General features: G+C 39.8%; 1 protein-coding gene across 3 annotated transcripts; it reads left to right on the top strand.

Moving 5' to 3' along the window:
* The first annotated feature begins 3,555 nt into the window (after positions 1–3,555).
* Positions 3,556–18,562, top strand: LOC100554626 (uncharacterized). Of its 3 annotated transcripts, XM_008112828.3 has the most exons (7): positions 3,556–3,679; positions 6,281–6,365; positions 9,334–9,481; positions 12,444–14,324; positions 14,989–15,144; positions 15,862–16,011; positions 18,307–18,562. In XM_008112828.3, exons 1-7 carry the CDS (start codon positions 3,585–3,587, stop codon positions 18,342–18,344), a joined length of 2,553 nt encoding a protein of 850 aa, XP_008111035.1. In that variant the 5' UTR covers positions 3,556–3,584; the 3' UTR covers positions 18,345–18,562. The 3 variants fall into 3 exon arrangements, with proteins under 3 accessions (XP_008111035.1, XP_008111036.1, XP_003222296.1); XM_008112829.2 differs by lacking the exons at positions 3,556–3,679; positions 6,281–6,365 and adding an exon at positions 6,871–6,972; XM_003222248.4 differs by lacking the exons at positions 3,556–3,679; positions 6,281–6,365 and adding an exon at positions 7,045–7,408.
* Positions 18,563–21,597: the final 3,035 nt, after the last annotated feature.

Genomic DNA, 21,597 nt, shown 5'->3' with positions numbered 1-21,597 from the left:
CTGCTCCCTGCAGGCCGACTGTTGTAACTGCAACAGTGACTCCACACAGGCGCTGAAACGACACAGCTGTATAAAAGCCACATTGAACTGGGTCCCTTCCACACAGCTGAATAAAATTCCACATTTCCTGCTTTGAACTGGAATATATGTAGGTGTGGACCCAGATATTCCAGTTCAAAGCAGATATTGTGGGATTTTTTGCCTTGATATTCTGGATTATATGATTATGTGGAAGGGCCTTGGGTTATATGCCAGTGTGGACGGAGAGCCCTTCCTTACAGCCGTATAACCATATAACAGAATATTCAGGCAGATCATCCACAATATCTGCGTTGAACTGGGTTATCTGAGGCCACACTGCCATATATCGCAGTTCAACGCAGATAATGTGGGGTTTTATTCAGCTATATAGAAGGGCCCTCAGATAACCCAGTTCAAAGTACATAATCTGGATTATCTGATTTGATATTCTGTGTTATATGGCTGTATGGTAGGGCCCTGAGTCTACACTGCCATATAATCCAGTTCAAAGCAGATAATCTGGATTGTATATGTCAGTATAGGGCCCTTCCACACAGCCATATAACCCAGAATATCAAGGCAGATAATCCACAATATCTACTTGGAACCAGGTTATCTGAGTCCACACTGCCATATATTTCTGTTCAAAGCAGATAAAGTGAAATTTTATATAGCTGTGAAGAAGGGACCAGGGTCCACACTGCCATATAATCCAGTTCAAAGCAAATAATCTGGATTTTATATGGCAGTGTAGATGGGGTCCTAAAGGGCTATGTGGCACTCATATACATGTCTGCTCAAAAGTAACTCCCTCCAAATTCATTAAATGTTAATGTTAGGCTTGTAATAGGGAGCTCCAGGTGGCGCAGTGGGCTATACCACTGAACTGGTGAACTTGTGGTTTGAATCAGGAGCGGAGTGAGCTCTCACTGTTAGCCTCAGCTTCTGCCAACCTAGCAGTTCAAAAACATACAGATGTGAGTAGATCAATAGTTATCGCTCCAGCGGGAAGGTAACAGCACTCCATGTAGTAATGCCGGCCACATGACCTTGGAGGTGTCTATGGACGACGCAGGCTCTTCGACTTAGAAATAGAGATGAGCATGAACCCCCAGAGTCGGATACGAATAGACTTAATGTCAGGAGAAAACCTTTACCTAGGGTTGTTGTATGTCTTTCGGGCTGTGTGGCCATGTTCCAGAAGCATTCTCTCCTGACGTTTCGCCCACATCTATGGCAGGCATCCTCAGAGGTTGTGAGGTATGGAGAAAACTAAGCAAAGAGGTTAATATATATCTGTGGAAAGTCTAGGGTGAGAGAGGTCAGTGTGAATGTGTAGTTAATCACTTAAATTAGCATTGAAAAGCTTCTCTGCTGTCTTCTTCCTGCCTCTGGGGCATCCTTTGTTTAGAGTCGTTAACTGCCCTTGGTTGATTCATGTCTGGAAACCCTCTGTTTTCAGAGTATTGCTTTTTATTTACTGTTCTGATTTTTGAGTTTTGTAATACTGGTAGCCAGATTTTGTTCATTTTCATGGTTTCTTCCTCTGACCTCTCTCACCCTAGACTTTCCACAGATATATATTAACCTCTTTGCTTAGTTTTCTCCATACCTCACAACCTCTGAGGATGCCTGCCATAGATGTGGGCGAAACGTCAGGAGAGAATGCTTCTGGAACATGGCCACACAGCCCGAAAGACATACAACAACCCTGTGATCCCGGCCATGAAAGCCTTCGACAACACCTTTACCTAGGCTTGTAATGCCTGGCCAGTTCCTTCTAATTCAATATTTACCAATACTGAAGGACTGTAACTCTCTGAAATTATTCTAGATTAGCCTTGCTAATAGCCCAGTTCACAAATGCACCCTTAATCACCCCATTTAAATACAATGAAATTTATAACATGATGCACCCATGTGCTGGCTATGTAAATACAAACACCCCTTGGGCAGATAGAAATTGCAGCTGTCTTCCTTCACAAAAGAAAAAAAAAGATACAGAAATGGCTAGTGTCATTTTGGAAATAACATTGAACAAGCCTTTTGTTTTTCAGGTGCTTACATGGCAATGGGCCAATTGAAATCAACACATTAGGTGAGTCAACTACCTATGGTTTGCCTCCCCAGAGTCAGTTGTGTGGGTCATTAACTCATAGTAAAATGTAGCATACCACATCCCAGACAGATAAGGAAGCAGTCTGTCTGTTGTAGAAAAATTGACACCCCCCAGAAAGAGAGTCTCAACCTGAGTTCCAAATCATGTGTATTTTATTATTATACTAGCTTGGGGACCAGGCGGTGCCCGGGTCTTTTGAGAAACCTGTGTGGCAAGTTTGGTCCAGATCTGAAGTCGGCTGGGTTCAGTGCTGTCTGTATAAGGGTGAACTATAACTCCCAGAGGCAAAGGATAATCACCCCGAAACCCTGTCTGTATGCTCAGTTGGGCATGATGAGGCAGTGTGCCAAGTTTGGTCCAGATCCATAGTCGGCTGGGTTCAGTGCTGTCCGTATAAGGGTGAACTATAACTCCCAGAGCTAAAGGACAATCACTCCGAAACCCTGTCTATATGCTCAGTTGGGCATGATGAGGCAGTGTACGAAGTTTGGTCCAGATCCGTAGTCGGCTGGGTTCAGTGCTGTCTATATAAGGGTGAACTACAACTCCCAGAGCCAAAGGACAATCACCCCGAAAGCCTGCCTGGATGCACAGTTGGGCATGATGAGGCAGTGTACAAAGTTTGGTCCAGATCCGAAGTCGCCTGGGTTCGGTGCTGTCTGTTTAAGTGTGAACTACAACTCTCAGAGGAAGAAGTGAGTGAAGCTACTTGGTCCATCCTCCCTCAATCCACCCCCTGACAGAAAGGGGTTCATGGGGGTTCTGGGGGCCAAATTTGGTCCAGTTCCGTCACTGCTGGGCGTCGCAGTGACCTGTGGGAGTGGTAGCAATTGAAAGTACTACAAATCCCATCACCAATGGGCCATCGTCCCGCCAACGGCACCAGGCCGTAAAGTGCATCATGGGGGTTAAGTGTGCCAAGTTTGGTCCATGTAAGTGATTCCTGGTGGTCACAGCGGCCTGTGAAAGTGGCGGCCAATCAGAAAGCTGCCACATACAAACATACATTCACTTTTACACTATATGATGATCTGCAATATCAAAATACTAACATTTCCAGCGCAGATGCCAAGAAACTACACATTCTGGGGGGGAGGGGGTGGAATTCCTTGACCTTTCACCAAAATAATACCCAAAGATAATTAAAGAGGAAATGCATGCCCACATACCCCAGACAAATAACCTATCCACAAATCCCCTAACAAAAGGGGTTTTGCTCCGTTCTTCAAAACTATTCATCTCTGTTTCTTTAAAATCATTTGTAACACCCACATGGTTATAACTCTTTTGGAACTCTCACATATATGTATTAAAAAATAAGTTGCACTGGGGCAGGGAATCGTATCTGCACGCATGCAGTCCAGCGCTTTGGGAAACCTTAAAACAGTACATCCTGTTTGTGTGTGTGCCTGCAGGGCTTCTCCAGATCCCCACTGACTGTGAGATGGGTCCACCAGGAGGAGACGATGTTAATTCCATCAACAGAAGTTTCAATCTCCAGAGGGAATCCAGAGGCTGGCAGACTTCAACAGCATACAGGTAAAATCTGAGCCAACTTCAGGCCAATCAGGGGAGGGAATGTCGACTTTTAATGGTTGTCAAACAGAATAAAATGTCTTGTACTGTACTACATGCTTTATGTCTGATCCTTTTGAGCGCAGACTTTGTTTCAGACATCCTTTCAGGCCTGAAAGCAATAAATCTCTGTTCCTTTTGCCTTCAAACACAGTTTGTGTGTTTATCTGGTATTTGGTGGGCAGCTGAATCTCGGCTTCATGTTCACAAAGAAAAAGTTAGCACCTTTCACATGAGTTCTTTTAAAATAATTTACCTGCCATGTGCTTAGAAGTAGAAAATATCCCATATACAATTAAATTCAAAATATTTAAAGCTGTATGCCGTTCCTTGTCAGATCATAGGTCATCTCTAGGCAGGAGAGGAAAGTGCAATTTCTCCATTTGGGGGCTGTGCTACACAGGAAAGGGCTGTTTTAAAATATCCAGCTCAGCTAGTACAGTGTGCCACAATTTGTGGGCTTAATTGATTTGTTGCTAAACTTGCAGAGACCCTTGAGTGAAATGGTGTTTGTGTATTTTTACTTAATTCTTCCTCCTTTCCATCCATTCTGCTCTGCATCAATTTTGTGGCTAGAGCAAAGTAGACTAGATTAAATATTTTTATCCCATCTCCCCAAATAGATTAAAATAATACATAATTCTTCATTTCACTTTGACCTGAGAATAGCCCCTTTAGCTAAGATTTATCTTAATTTCCCAACCAGGAACATACCTTCTGTGTGTATGCTTACCGTAAGTACCAAGCTGCAAGTAATTACAGTTGGAATTTAATGGCATCAGCAGAGACAGGATTTGTCCTGGATACCTCAAAAAGCAATGAGGATTTCCAATACCCAATAGAAGGGATGCAGAGAGGAGACACAGTTTTAGAGTGATGAAAAAGATTGTTTTGTTCTTCATGTTAGCCCAACTTAGTAATATTTAATGGCTTTCTCTAGGGGCTAATAAAAGTTCATAGACAAAAAGGGACAAAACATAAACAACAAAAATATAACAAGATACAAAAATGATGGACCTGGTGGAGGTGAACAAATTGACTATGCTTTATACAATTGCCAGACCCTCCCAAAGTTAAAGAAAATTGGCAGCCTTTCATTGATTTCTCAAAAGAAGCAAAGGAAATAAAAATACTGGGGTTTTTTAATAATAGAGTAAGTCAGTACTATAGATATGTAGGAATATCAAGAGAGAGGAAAGTAGTGATAATAACAAGATTCCCAATGATATTCAAGGGATCCTGAAAATAAGATATAGGATAAGAATTATACATTTATTATGAAGAAGACAGACGAAAGAGGGTAGGAAGTGTTAGGCAGCACTTTCCTTCATTCTTTTCTTAATTTCTCTATCTTATTTGCTTTAATTCAATCTACATCCACTTTTCTATTTTTCTATTTTAGTTTAGATAAAGGGGAAAACACTTTTTAGCATCATAGAAACCTTTTTTATATTAGTTACTGAAAAATGTCAAATTACATTATGATTTTACAAATTAAGCACCAAAATATCATGTTTTACAACAAATCAACAAAAAGCAGTTTCAATACACCATAACATTATGTAGTAATTACTATATTTACAAATTTAGCACCAAAACATTGCAATGTATTGAAAACACTGACTACAAAAACATCGACTACTAAAAGGCAGAATTCATTGGATAATACAGAACGTTGGATGAGTGAAGGTTGGATAAGCGAGACTTTACTGTACCCATTAACCCAGTTTATCCCAGTATAAGTTTATCTGAATGAATAGGTGTTTTTAAAATTTCCAATTTCTACACAAATCTTATCATACATTTAAAGAAGGTAGGTTAACGGTTGGAAGATAATGAGATAATCAAAATGGGTAAAGATGCTATAATTCAGTCCTGTGGGTACTTACTTGCAAATAGTTCCATGGACCAAAGTCAAGAAAATTGAGTCAAGAAAGTTTGATACCTCCAAATGTTTTTTAATCAATCTTCCACATTCTATGCTGGCTGTGGCTTCTGGGAATTGACATTGGTGCTTAAAGATGCTCGTCCCTGTTACTGCCATCAAGTGTAGACAGCATAGGCTTAACGTAACTGGATCTTCAAAGCTTGGAACTCTAATTGAAATCTTTGGGATTTTTGCACTGTGTTGTTGGTGAGCTCCTTAAGCAATTTGCTATCTCTTAACCTCAGGCTTCCAGCTATAAACATGGGAATAACAATGCATTAGCTGTGAGCAATATTTCAGTAAAATGTATAAAGCATTTAAACATTCTAAATATTTTTTTGAAATGTTAAATGTTTGGATGATACATATGAACTCAATGTATATTTATTGTTTGCTACTGTAGTTTTACAGCAGATGATGGTAAACAGTTGGTTCTCCAGATATTTTGGGCTGCAGCTCCCATTCTAACATTCTAACATAAGGGATTACAGTACTACCTACAGTCCAAAACACTTCAAATATTAACAGTTACCATCTTCTTTGTCTTACAACCAAAAAAGAGACCCTGTTTCATATGTGTCGAGCTCAAGGCCCACAGACCAAATTCGTCCCATCATGTTTTTTATGTGCCCTTCCAGATGCCAGACTACCACAGCTGATGGGAGTTGTGATACAGGAACACCTGGAAGGCTGCAGTTTGTTCTATTTATTCAGGATAATGAGGTTTGAATTTCGATGAAAATCTTGTGGATATGAAGCCTGACTTTAATATGTCCTTTAACCTTTTCCAAACTTCAGAGCCACAAGTATGGTTGTTTTTCAATTCCTATCATCCCCAGTCTACATGGTAGATAAACAAAAGTGATGGGGGTTGCTGTTCAATACCTTGGGGACCTAAATTAGGCAAAAACTAAAGAGCACGAACTACTATGTTAAAAAAAAAACATAGTTGGCCCTCTGTAACCATTAATTCAATGGCCCTTTGAAGGCAACCATAAGGCTCAATGAAAATGAGTTTGATATCTCTGCCCTAATTGAGTCATTGGGACTAAGTGAGTACAGGACCAATGTGGTTCTTCGCTTATTAAGAGGAATAATGGGACATTCCTGAGTCTTGAGAATCTGGGTATGATCTTAGGGAGGTTTGGACACACCTGACTCCACCGTCTTCTGAGTAAGTGTGGCTTGGAGGTGATGAAAATGAATGAGGTGTGGTTTTAAATATTTGCAGAATCAATGCCTTGAGCATCAAGGAAAATTGATTTCAGTGATTCTGCTGCTGTGGCATTTGAACTTTAAAAGCTGAGAGACTGTGACTGTATTATGCAGAGTAAGTTGGATCTAGACACCTTAAAATCAATTGTCTTAAGCACCATTAAGTTTGTTTAAGACCCAACTGTTCTCTGTTATTTGCCTGCTTGGTTGGGAAGGACCTGATGTGCTTCAGGTGTTTGTGGAAAAGACTTCCCCTTAAGAAAGACGGGAAGCCTCTTCTGATAGTTTTCTGCTGGGCTGTCTTTAGAGGCGGCAGCAGCAGCATGGACCTTTGGTTTGGGGACAAGTACAGTAGGGGGGGGAAATGACTTAGCTTCCTAGAGCTTGAGTTGGGGGATTAAATATATGTTGAAGGTGTAGATAAAACAGGTTATGAAAGGGTGTGGGAAAAAGGTGAGGATTTCAGACAGGAGGCTCTGGGCAATTCGTTGAGGCTAGCTGATTGTCAAAAAGGCTCTGTATTCTCTGACTGTCCTTTGCTTCCAGAAGAGGTCTGTACATTTTTATTCCCTTTGAAAATGTACCATCTGCTTTTTATGCCTGCATAATCTTAGTTTTTTAATCCTTACACTAGCCCTAAACTGTAGATCCAATTGCCTATGCTTAATTAGTTGTTCTGTGGGTAGCTGATACAAAGGATTTGCTTTCTGTTAATTCTCAGTCTCAGAAGTAACCATAGTGAGTAATACAAGGTGAGAACACTAGTCTGAGTAGTGAAGAAGGTAGTCATATATCCTGTTGTAAGTTTGTTATGAAGTACTTATCTTGGTGATAGGCAACTATCAAAATTTTATTTTGTAGTATTCACTGTATGTCTCCCCAAGAGTTTTTCCTCTAGAATTTATTCAGAATTAATTCTGAATAAACATATGTGAGCTTGAGCTTTTAAAAAATCACAATTTATATAGGTTGCACACAATAAGTATGGAATGTTTCCTTGATTAAGATTACAAGCTGCCTTGTTCTGTTGATATTTTTATTACATACTAAGAAAATAATGTGTGTTTGTGCTTTCAAGTCATCGTATGGAGACCCCCATGAATTCCATAGGGGTTTTCTTAGTCAAGGTATACTCGGAGGTAGTTTTGTCTGTTTTGAATAAAGCCTATAGCACCTGCTATTCATTGGCTTTCAGCCATCCACACAACATAATTAAATGGATGTAGTTGACTGAGCTATGCCTTGCAGAATAGAAAGAGGTGTTTGCTTGTGTATCTGTATTGATGTTTGTGAAATAACCACAGGGCAGTGGTGGTTTAGATAATGCTTCCTCAAAATCTCTTAGTTGAGGTATCCCTTAATCAACTGCTAAACAAAAAAGAAATTACTGTATATAATCGAGTATAAGCCTAGTTTTTCAGCCCTTTTTTAACACTGAAAAAGCCCCCCTCAGCTTATACTCGGGTGAGGGTCCTGGTTGGCTTATATTTGGGTCAGCTTATACTCGAGAATATATGGTACATTTATTATGTTTCTCTATTATTATTGGTATTATTACATTTATTATTGTTTCTCTATTATTGTTGCTACTATTACATTTATTTTACTCTATTATTATTATTAATACATTTATTCACTCTGATCTTATTATTATTGCATTTATTATTTTACTCTATTTATTATTAATTGTATTATTTTACTCTATTATTATTATTTTATTACATGTATTATTTTACTCTATTATTATTAAAAGGATACATAAGCACATTTACATTGAAGAAGATGAGAATCATGATTTGATCAGAGTTGGACAGTCTTATCTTAAATTTGAGCTTTATGTAAATATTAAAAAAAACATTTAACCTACTGATGCCTCAATTAATGTAATTTTATTGGTATCTATTTTTATTTCTGAAATTTACCACCCTCGGCTTATACTGGAGTCAATGTTTTCCCAGTTTTTTGTGGTAAAATTAGGTGCCTCGGCTTATATTCAGGTCGGCTTCTACTTGAGTATATATGGTATATCTGTTATCTGAACATCATAGGAATCTGGAGAGATATTAACAAAATATTAGCGGGTATTTTTATTTGTTTCATGAGGCTGTTCAAGTCTTAAAAGCCACATAGAACTGCAAAGAGAACTCTATCCCAAATCTCTCCAGTGGTTCTCCATTGATCAAATGAAGGTAAAGAAAACTCGCTAGAGATCAATGCCTCTACAGCAGTGGTTCTCACCCTGTGAGTCCCCAGGTGTTTTTGCCTACAACTCCTAGAAATCCCAGCCAGTTTACCAGCTGTTAGGATTTCTGGGAGTTGAAGGCCAACACATCTGGGGACCCACAGGTTGAGAACCACTGCTCTACAGGAAACCCTTGGCTTGCCTAAGCTGTCAAATAGCTTGGTGATAGTATGTGTTGTTGTTTTTAAAAGGAATGTTTGCTTAATGTCAGTTGTTTCTGTTTTTGTGGCCTAGAAAATGAACACTCCTGCTGCCTCTGAAAGTGGGCCTTACTCCACAAACCAAAGACCCTTTTTTTATACACATGCAACAGCACAACAGCGCTTCTCTAACCCATGGCTCCTTGGCCCTGTGTACAACCCATATGGCATCTCTACAGCAGGTAAGGCAAAGCAATATACGGTTGATGAGAATTTCTGGGTCAACTGCACACCTTGCAAGAAGATACCCTGTGTGGGCTTTCCATTCATTTTCAAGATGGGGGTCTCATACCTAGTATTTCCCTTCCTTATTTTATAATTGACAGTTCTCTACAAAATGTATTTTGCAGTTCTATATGACTGCATGTTTGCATGTGGCATTATCAGATCTCCTGGCAAGGATTTTTTTCCTTAGCAGGTGTATGATAGCAATTTTTTAATGAATGAAGTTTACTGTTAAAGGATGCTTCATTGAAGTTATCTGAGATGTTATCAGGGGGCTACATATATTGTATGTGTGTATTTCACTCACTTTCTCAATATAAGTATTTTGAAATACATCTTGGTGACTTTACTAAACATACCTAAAATAGGTTCAGTTGCAATTGTGGTGGTTAATGTGCATACTCTTAACAGTTGGCATCAGTTTATCATGTATTCAAACAGATCTGTTCAGGGCTGTTTTTACAGCCTGAATGACTGCAGTTAGCCACAAGAGAAGACAGCATCCATAATATTCATGTGTCTTTAAACTAGTCCAGGGCTTCTTAAATGTTTTCAGCTTGCAACCCAATTTTTTTTTATGTGACTCCAGGTATATAGGTAAATAAAATTAGTACACAAATCAAACTTGTTTTGACTACTGGGTGGTTAAATCCATGGATACGGAGGACCACTTGTACCATACGGCATGCCTAAGTTCTAAGTACAGTAGAGTCTCACTTATCCAAGCCTCCCTTATCCAAGCTTCTGGATAATCCAAGCCATTTTTGAAGTCAATGTTTTCAATATATCGTGATATTTTGGTGCTAAATTCGTAAATACAGTAATTACAACATAACATTACTACGTATTGAACTACTTTTTCTGTCAAATTTGTTGTATAACATGATGTTTTGGTGCTTAATTTGTAAAATCATAACCTAATTTGATGTTTAATAGGCCTTTCCTTAATCCCTCCTTATTATCCAAGATATTTGCTTATCCAAGCTTCTGCCGGCCCGTTTAGCTTGGATAAGTGAGACTCTACTGTACATAATAATAAATCAAACTCCTTAAGTAAAATATAGTAGCCTTCAGTATTTGCTGGGGTTTGGTTCCAGGACCAGCAGTGGATACCAAAATCCATGAATGCTCAAATCCCATGATATACAAGAGTGTAATAAAATTATGTCCCTTATATAAAATGGCAAAGGCTTGAGACAGATATAGATTTTTAGGTGTTCCAGCTGTGAATGGTTGAATTCATGGATTCAGAGGCTCATCCTATTGCAAACCAAACTCTTCAGGAAGAACAAAGTGCAATCCTTAAAATAATAACAAAAAAATCAAGGGTGTAGTTGGGGAGAAGGAAGGCCAGTAAATGCCTGGAATGGCTAGCAGGGTTCCTCCTACTTCACCCCTACATATCTCCTTTATCTCATCCCTCCTCTTCCTCTCTTGCTGGGTGGTTTTTTTCTTCTTCATCCTTCCACATAATCAGCTACCACTTGGCCCGGTTCCTTTCCCTTACCAGCTTGGCTTTTTCTTTGATAACATCGGCCACCGCTGCTCCTACTTTGCGGCAAGTGGGGATGGGAGGAAGCCTTTCATGACCCAACATTCAGAAAAGGGGACCCCATTTGAGGTCAAGAACACAGTTTAAGAAGCTCTGAACTAGACTACTTCCTAAGTTGTAGAAGTTTATCTGAGCAGCAAACAGTCAAATCAATTATTTGAGTGCATTGAAAAGGTGCAGAGAAACTTTGCATTACACTTTTCTGCAAAGGACTGATTCTGCAGTCTTTCTTTGAGATAGGAGCAAACTTTATTTAGATCTTCTTGCATCAAAGTCAGCCTAGAGCTCATCACACTAGAGCAGTGGTTCTCAACCTGTGGGTCCCCAGATGATTTGGCCTTCAACTCCCAGAAATCCTAACAGCTGGTAAACTGACTGGGATTTCTGGGAGTTGTAATCCAAAACATCTGTGGACCCACAGGCTGAGAACTACTGCACTAAAGCATTCACCCACAAAGGAAATTTAGCATAATGCCTAGTTTTTAACTTTGTTGTTTTAAAAATGCATTATAATTGTATTTTCAATTTGCTTCTGACACGATAACCGAATAAATCCACTTTCTGCCTCCTGCAGAATTCTGGGACTTGTAGTTTAGAGATAGGTCTTAAACTGCTCAGCCAAGCAGGTCCTGAGCCTCACTAAATTACAAACCCCAGAATTCTGCAAGAGGCAGAAATCGGATTTAAAGTGGATCTATGCTCTGGTGTGATGAGGCTGGAAGTGTCCCTCAGCTATAGCTGTGTAGTGCAAGGTGGCCTTTCAGGTATTATGAGGCTACAACACCCGTCATATCATACAATTGGGAAAAGTGGCTAGGAATAATGGGAATTGTAGTCTACTACCTGTTTTTGGAAGCAATGAACAACAGCAATAGAATGGAGATGTCAGCAGCAATCTTTTGACCTCTTATTATTACTAGAGACGATAGCACATTAGCATTACAAAGCAAAGGTCCTCCGTTTTGCATTCACCTGATTCGCTCCTTTAGCCTTCTGAGAAATTTAGTTTAAGGAAGCTATGGACTCCTTTATCTGAGAATTCCAAAAGCCCCACCCTAAACTACATTTCCCAGAATTCTGCAGGAGCCAACCGGGTGATAGGGAATTGACTGCCTCAGTTTTATAACATTAATGTGGTATTGTGCTTGAATTGCAAGGCCATAAAGTTGCTCATAGTGTCTCTGGCATGCTGTAGGAAGAAATGTTTTACTTATAAATTCTGGTTTGCAGGATCATGTGTGCAAATCATTTGTTCAAGATGATAATGAACTATTGGGGTTCTCTGTTATAAAGCAATGTCTATTCTATGGGAACAGGGGCAGGAATGGTTCTATTGGGAGAAAAACATGTGTTTCTGTTCTTTACAGGTATAAGAAGCGGTAATCCGTATTTCCCATTATATTCTGTTCCTTTCCATGAGTATCCTGGATACATAGTCCCACAGCATCCCATGCACGTGAGAGTTAACAGGAGACCTTATTTTAATGGTCACCCGCCCTCGCCCATGTTTTATCAGGCCACACGTTTCAGGCATTACGGCCCTGGGAAACGAACAGAAACAAAAGAAACACAGACTGATGTTAGACAGACTGAAAGTAAAGCAAGAAAACATCAGGATCACAGTATAGAAACAAAAGGTTGTGATGCTGGAAATATGGCCTGTGTCCCATCTACTGCTGGAAAAGGAAGTGAAAGTTCTTTAGAAACACCAGAGAGGATTGTATCTACTCCTGTTTCAGACAGGGACTTTACCAAGAGCTCTTCGAGTTCTGTACAGTTTCGAAGCCTTCCTCCACCAGGCTACGCCTTTGAGAAAGAGGAAGTAAGAATAGAGTATGCCAATGATGGTGCACCATCCATTCAACTATGGAAGTCCGTCAAAGAAACAATCCCTTTGTATGATGTGGCAAAGAAAGAGAATGTAGTGCAAAGAGATGTGTTTGCTCTGAGCTCTTGTGAAGAAGTAGTGTATGGGTCTCCTGAACAGGGACAATTGGTGCCAAGTATTTCTTACCCAGAGGAGGAAAAGACTCTCGAAGATATACAGGAAGAAGAGACTCAATACAAAGCAAAGCTGGATTCAGAAAAACAGGGAACTACAAATTATAGAGTAAGCTCTCCTGTAGATGAAGCTAGAACAATGCAACTGTCTGAATCGGCCAGACCTGACCAGTCACAAACAAAGCAAGATGTGCTAATGTCCAAACGACCCTCTGGCTTAAAGAGGTTGAGGAGTTCAAGAGCTCCTCCAGATGTGTCAAATCTTGTTCAACAAAGGGAGCTATTTCCATCTGGCATGGAAATAACAAATGATTCCTGTTTCCCGAAGAAATTGAATGAAAATGGTGATGTAACCAATAAAGACTGGGCAACTTCAGAATCAAGTATGTGGTGTAATGAGTCAGAGAAATACGTTCCTTCTGAGAGCTGGTTGGCTTGCTTGGATAGTATGGATACTAACTTTAACTATGAAAAATATATGTCCCGAAGAAAGCACCCAAGTATACTCAGTGTTACCTCTGACGAGATGTCTTCTGTTGAAGAAGATTCATCAATTGACAATGCACCCATGTCTTATTTTGTCCCTGACTACATGCTTCAGAAGAGTATGTGTACCTTCAAGAAAAGCACAGAGGGCTTGGGGAGAGAGAGAATTAAAAGTGGGGGCTCCCTCAACGAAGATGAGGAAGTGGAAGGGCATGAGAAAGCCAATATTGGCTATAGCCAGAATTTGAAAAAATGTTCAAGAGTCAAGGCTAAGGAGCTCTCAAGTCGAACTAAAAAGTTAGACAATATCTTCAAGTCTTCTAGCAGTAGGCAGCTCTATCCTCACAAGAAAAAATCTTCTAAGAGCTTGTCTCCATCAGAAGCTGACGACTCTGAAGAATACTGGGTAAAGGAACCAGAGGAGGATGAAGAAGAAGATGAGGAAGATGAGGAGGAAGAAGGGAAGGAATACTTGATTCAAGAAGCTGCACCTTATGGAAGTTTGAACCCTAGTAAAAGTAGCCTCTACTGGACGAATGGCCAGAAGGTGTTCTGGAGAGTCCCTAAAAATGTTGTGCCAGTGCATGCTCTTAATTTCCCATTACAAGAAAAAGTGAAAATGTCAGGAGTGGCTACTAAATTGAAGAAGGAGCGAAAGCAAGATGAGGAACTCTGTGGTGATTTCAACTTCTGCCTGAAGAGGCCTACAGCAAACCAGCTAGAAATGTTTGAACCCAGACGAAATTTGATACGATATTCAGGTAAGTAACAAAGTATATGGAGTATAAAAGAAACATTTAGAGTAACACACATATTTTTTTTCACATATAGAGGGTGTTAAAAAATCAGAGAGCGAAGGAAATAAAAGCTATAAAAGTATCATACCTTAAAGAAAAAACATATATATTTTTATTTATAAGTGGTCTTACATGAGAATTACTTTTTACTGTTAGTTCCTTATCATGCCTAAGTTCACAGTTGATCATATACATAACTCTAGCAGTTTCTCCCCATTTTTATTTTTGTCATTTTGTGCATATTAATGCCATTTCAAATTAGTGCCATACTGGAAGTCTTCCCAGAAACTAACTTAAAATAAATTCATTTTCTGGCTTCTGTTTCCAAATCACATTGCAAATGGCACAGCTTGCAACAGTATTTCTGCAACTCTATGGATCACCAGACTCTTCTGTTAAATTGGTGGTTGAGGTGGGAAGGAAAATAATAAATTAGAGATGTGTGAAGCTTGAAATGGTATGGTCTGAATTGCAAGGAAATTGTTTGGTAGTGGTAGACTACATTCAATGAGTGTGCTTGGTTAACTAATCTTTCTAATAAGTCTGAGTGTGGGGATGCATTTGTGTTTAGTGAAACAGTAATTATATAGTGACTGAGAAAGATTCTATCTCTTTATGTCTTGACCAGAAAGATTACAAGAAGAAGAAAGAAGGATCATGGATGATGACTACTGGATAAAAAGTCTTATAGCTGATGACTACTGGATGAAAAGTGGTGCAAGGCCCAAGTTTGCAAGCCTAGTGCACAGTGGTCCCTCAACCACAGCCAAAAGCAGAGAGAAGGGTATGCAATTTTCCTCTTAATCTAATGAACAAGAATAGCACATTTAAATGCAGTAATCAAGTGTGACATTGACTGCTTTCTTCTGGTCTTGTAGTGATTTTATTTCATTGTGGGTTTGCTTTCCAGGGGAGGGAAAATTCAATGGCAAAGAGTCAGTCTAAATCAGGCATGGATAAACTTTGACCCTCCAGGTGTTCTGGACTTCAACTCCCACAATTCCTAACAGCTGGGAGGCTGTTAGAAATTGTAGGAGTTGAAGTCCGAAACACCTAAAGGGCCAAAGTTTGTCCATGCCTGGTCTAAATGTATCAAAAGCAAAGACTGTAAAGGGAACATTGCATGCAAATTAGATTTGACACTAAACGTAAAATGAACAGGTCAGCAACCACTCATGATTCTCTGGCTACTGACATGACTGATGTCTGTGTGACTGATGCCTACACCATTTTGAACCAACTGGTCACAATAACCTCTCAGTATTCTAAAAAACAATTAGTTGCACCAACTTATAGTTACTGTTGTGTGTTTTTCAGTATTTTTGACGCATGGGAACTCTAAATTACAGAGTGGGTTATTTTGTCAGACTTTATTGTGCATGAATTTGCTAACAAACTAGTCAATTTTAAAACATTAAAGTGAATTTAGGGAGAAGAGAGAGTCCTAACTTGACAGAGTTGTCTGACTTGTTTTAATAAAAATTGGATCTCTTGACTGCAGAAGTACGACCTGTTGCTGCAGACAATTGGCATGTAGTAGATTCACCAAAGAAGAAAGGGGTGCATAAACCTCCACATAAACGTAGAAATACAAGACGTGATGAAGAAGACGTTCAAGAATGGGAGAAGCCAAAAACATCCCATCGCAAGGGTAAGTGTACTAGGTGACTGGAGCAAGCCTCAAACAGTCATGGTACCACTTCATGACTCAAGCTTCAAGTTGTGACTGAATTCAGAGTATTGCTGGTGCTCAGCTGTACACTGAGCTACCTTCAGTATATAAGGCCAAGGATGGGCAATTGTCAGACGGTAGAGAGCTGAATTGCCTGGCCCACAAACCCAGAGACATAGGCAACCTTGAGAAAACAAAATCAGTCTTGAATGCCCCCAAACACTCTAAATAATAGGGCTGTCCACAGATCCGTTTTTTAACATTGGCTCTGGCTGGTTCTGCTTTTTCAGCCAGTCGTAATGGCACAGGTGCCACCAGCATTTGTTTTTGCCACAATAGACCATGCGGCTGCCAACCACAGCTACTCTTGGTTTCATTTGGCTACACGTGGAGCGCGGAGAGGTTTCTCTATGAGCCCTGCGTGTTGAGCCAATCAGAACTGAAAAAAGACATGACATGTCTTTTAGCCAAGCTGGGCCTCCATTTTTCTGTTGTGAGCTGGCTTCTAACAGAGACAGATCGTACTCCAGTTCGCTGGTGAGCTAATTTCTTAGTGCTGATCGCAGATCTTCTGCATCTCTTGCCTTGCTTTTTGACTCAAATAGCAAAAAATAAGCGTTTACTTTCTACACCCTTACGAAACTGTCACTGATGGTGCCCTTCATACGAAGCAAGCTTCAAATGTGGGGTACAGGTATCTGGCCATTTCTAAAGCTGCCATAAAATGAGGAGGTAATTCATATATTTTTTAAGAATAGCTTAATGCTCCTTCAGGTGGTGTGGCTCCCACTGAAATAAGTGTTTACAAAGGGTGCTTTAACTCAGCTTCATTGAAAGGGTGTTGAGGAGAAATTGTGCCAGAAAAGGTGGTTTTTTTAAGTCTGATACCTTAAACCCAGGTCTTACTGAAAGATGTAAGAAAGGACCCCAGAAAGGGTGGTTTCTTAAATCTGATGCCTTAAACCCAGGTGTTATTGAAGGATATAAGGAGAAAGGATCGCAGAAAGGGTGGTTTCCTAAGTTTGATTCCTTAACCCAGGTCTAGTTGAAGGATATGAGAAACAATCCCAGAAAAAGTGGTTTCTTAAGACTGATGCTCTAAAAATGACTGAAAGGGAAGCCTGGGAAGTTCCCCCATTGCCACCAACAGGCCGGATCTCCCTGGACCAAAAACAGATCTTTTAACTACTGGATCAAAAAACCAATTTTTGCCCGATTTTGGAAAGCTCCTGAAAAACGGACTGGAGGGCACTGAATTTGGGACACCAAAAATGGATTGGGGTTTAACTGAATTGCACACCTCTACTAAATAGCTTCTGGAAATGTAGGTGGCTTTTCACTCTGCTTCTGTGGAGTTGGAGGCATTGTGAGCATGGTAGTGGCCATTTTTGCAACAAGGTCACATCCTGTTTTAAGAAAGGCTTCAGCAATGAGAAAATGGCCTTGGAAAAGCACAAAACATGGCAAAATGTCACCATACTCCTAAAGGCCAGATGGGATAAAACTTGGTCTCTGTGGAACTTCTATAAGCTTTCTATGAATGGAGATTTGGTTATGTGCATTAATACATGCAGTCCTCCTCCTGAACCAAGCTTATTCTGAAATTGTATATTAGGAAGTCTATACCACATGTTTGAAACTATTTGAATTGCCCCAAGCTGCCATTCATTTTAGCCTCAATATACCTTGGTAGTGACAGAGCTTGAAAAAATTGTATTTTCAATAAAAAGTCCAGAACCACCTTTTCTAAGGCCTGATTAATGTGTAGGAGGACTGTACAGAAAGAAAGAGATAACTTTTTAGGGCAAACTATAGGAACTCTGCTATTTCGCTCTTCGATTTTTAGAATAAGTATTATAATTGTAATAGCCTTATATATGCACTGTGTTTAGGTTACTTACCTATAGGACGGGTCCCCAGGCACTATTGTTCCTATAATTTATTCCTATTTTCTATGCTGGCTGGGGTTTACTACAACTCAACCACATCTGAAAAATTGCAAAGACTGAAAAAAAATTTGATAGTCCAATAAAGTAGATCAGTTGAATTAATAGGTTTTACAGAAGTGGCATGCCATTTAGCTGGTCTCCTTTATCTGGGAAAAATAGATGTATTTCTTACAGAACATAGCTGTAGGCTATGAATTATAGATAAATCGTTTAGTAAATCAATGTCTATGAAAACATGAATTGCTAAAAATTAAAGCTTTATGAGTGTACAGCTAGAGAGATTTTGTAAAAATGAAAGCTAACATTTGTAATACTTTTTTTGCAGGGCGTGAAACAAGGAGATCTCTTTATAAAAGAAGATAATCAGAATGGTGAAATGTGTATAAATTTGCCCATATTGTTCAGATGAGTCATTAGTATTTTTTTGTAACTATATCAGCAGGGTCAAAGTTGCACTTGAAGGATTCCTAAGTGCACATTTAAAAGATGTATAAAAATAAACTGGACACTAAAATAAAGGCATGGGAATGTAAATAACACAATATTTAAGAAGAAAAATAAAGGTAAAATTGCACTAACAATGTTCAGTGAATAGTTTCTTGCTAATACATAGGCAGTCTAAGAAACATGCCATATTTGGAGTTGAATGAAGCTAGACTAATAGCAGGGGGAGGGAACCAATTTCTTCGAAACAAGACTGCTTGAATATTTTTAAATTAAAAAAGGGATATCTGTCTTAACCATAATGCAAATTCGAAACTCCATCTTATGCCAACACTGCTTTTATGCCTACCAAAAACACACAAAAACATGTCCTCCTAAGACATGTATCACTATTATGCTGTATTTAATATACTGTATTCTTTCAGTTGATCTCCACCATTTCTAGCCATTGGGGGCACTGAGGAGATACACATTGTCACTTCTCATATCTTACCCACCCCTTTAAGAGCTGAAAATGTTTGAAGCCTATCAGTCAGAAATCTCCTGTGCTGATGCCAGTTCAGGCCCATACTCTTAGCACACAATCTGGTATCATAAGTTGCGTTACTGATGCATTATATTTATATGAAATATTGTTCTATATCATAACAATCTCTCTTTAGGAGGGACTTCCATAGTTGTCTAGGTATCATTGCATTTCAGATTATGCTTGCTTTCCTCACTCTGGTCTGCTTTCCAGTTCCAAAATTTGCCTCCTTGGGCCAAAGGAGGTGACTAAAAGGAAGATCAGTGTCCCTAAGAGCTTCTCCTTTTCTGCTCTCAGACTGCCTTATTCCTTATACAATTTAGAAAATAAAAATAGTTATTTTCTTACTCCTTCCTATTATTTTTCCTCCTCTCCTCACATGTAAGTAACCACTCTGTACTGGGGCAAATCTGCAGGACTGCCCTCCTAGTGCCCTTTAGACATCACTGTCTACAACAGCCAATGCATTCTCTAATGCATGTTGACAATCATGTGACCTTCCAACATAAGACAGTTGTTCCTCCAGCAACAGCAAGGGTGTCCCTCTGGGCAGCTAAACCTGGCAATTCTAACTGGATGGCCCCCCAAGAGGGTCTTCCTCCAGGGGCAAACCAGGAATGGGCAACTTGGAAGTCCCTGAACAGACTCAGAAGTGGAGTGGGCAGATCAAAAGACAACTTGGCAAGGTGGCACTACCTGGAGGAATCCTCCACCTTGTGTGACTGTGGAGCTGAACAAACAACTCAGCATATGTATGCTTGCCCACAATGCCCTGCCCCATGTACGGAGGAGGAGTTGTTTAAAGCTACAGACAATGCGGTTGCTGTTGCCCGCTTTTGGTCCAAAACTATTTAGTTGCTTGTGATTTCTTTTTTTATTTTATTTCCATTATTTGAAATGTATTTGCTGTACCAATGCTTTTGACACAAAATAAATAACAAGACAGTGGTGAAGAATTATGGGTACTGCAGTCCAATAACAACACGAGATGGTTGCATGATTCCTACTCCTGCCCTAGTGAATCTGGTGTTCATCTGGGAATCTGAGTTCAATTTAGAGTGCATCTGCACTGTCAAATTAATGCAGTTTGGTATCAATTTAACTGCCATGATTCAATGCTTATGCAATCATAGGAACTGGCATTTTAGGTCTTTCGCCATCTCTGCCAAAGAGTGCAAGTGCCTCACCAAACTGCAAATCCCAGGATGCCATGGCAGTTAAAATGGTGTCAAACTGCATTAATTCAGCAGTGTAGATGCATCCTGAGTGATCCAGGGGTGATCCTACACTCTTGGCCACACCAACTTCACAAGTCAGTTGATAGGATCAGGTGCCAGATCTCCCCCAAATAAGCCACTGTTCTAGGAGCAAATGTGACAAATAGAACAGGCGGTCATATTTTCTCATCTTCAAATTGATATAATCAGACTAGTCCCTGTATACCTTGCTATATTCGTCTAGTTTAAAAGAACATAGTTTTATGAGTAATGGACACTAATTACAATTTTGTTTTCAACTCTTGGTGCAGATTTGTCCTCAGGGTGATTGCTAACATAGTGGCATTCATGGAGTTTGTCCATATTAATTTACAAGCCAGGCAGCAGTGTGTGCAATAACTAATCTTGAATTACAGTGGTCTGTTCTAATAAAGTATCCTATGAGAGATGTAACTGTGAAAGGCAAAGGCATGCTATTTTCCCCCCTTAATCGTTCTTTCCTGGGCAGTGATAATGGCTTTTGCTCCCTGAGAGACGTGGAGAGAGGGAGGAAACAGATTGACTGATGCCTTCCACAAATTTTGGATTACAATTTCCATTATATCTGGCCATTGACTATACAGCGTGGCAAGGGTTTATAGAAAGTTTAGGCCATAACTTAGGACTGCATGAACCAGGGATTTTTCTTCTCATTGGGACCATTTTACTGAATAAAAACCTGAGAAATTAGCAGCTGTGGTATTAATGAATTTCCCTAGGACTTCCCAGATTTATGCTCTGCAGTTTGTATAGCTATCAAAGATAACCACAGAAGCTCATTATTGCGAGGCGAGGAGAGGACAGGAGAGCGGGCTCTGAGGGGAAGTGCAATGTCAGCAGCAGAACAACAACCAGCGGAGATTTCTCCATCATCCAACTCTTAATTCATCCAGTTACTATGATGCAGTGGAAGCAGAAGCAGCAAATAAATACGAACTGGTTTCTCCACATTGGTTTTATTGCAAGGTAGTCTATTCCAAAGAAAGGTGCACAAGACTCCCGAGAAGTTGGAGATTGCCCACCAGTCATGTAAGCACAGCCAGGACCTGATTGTCCCGACAGAAGGGGGCAGGTATGATGTGCATTTGACGAAGAGGCTGCGTTGTGCTGTGTACTGGGAGGAAGCTGAATCTGAAGTGAGGCACTGTACTTGGTTTTATAAGGGAGAAAAAGACAACAGATACATTCCATACCCTGAAAGTTTCAGTGAAGAGCTGGAGGATGCCTACATGATCTGTGTGACCTTAGATGAGAAAAAGAAATTGGAATCTCCAACAAGAGAAGTAATAATATTGCATAACCCAAAACTTGTCAGAGTAATTTATACAGCGCAGCAGCAGTTGGATGGAATCAATGGAACGCAGAACGAAGTGACACCCAGAGACCTTAG

This window comes from Anolis carolinensis, chromosome 6 (assembly GCF_035594765.1).
Source record: "Anolis carolinensis isolate JA03-04 chromosome 6, rAnoCar3.1.pri, whole genome shotgun sequence".
Lineage (NCBI taxonomy): Eukaryota > Metazoa > Chordata > Lepidosauria > Squamata > Dactyloidae > Anolis > Anolis carolinensis.
Note: the sequence above shows the minus strand (reverse complement) of the source record. Positions and strands in the feature narration are given on the sequence as shown.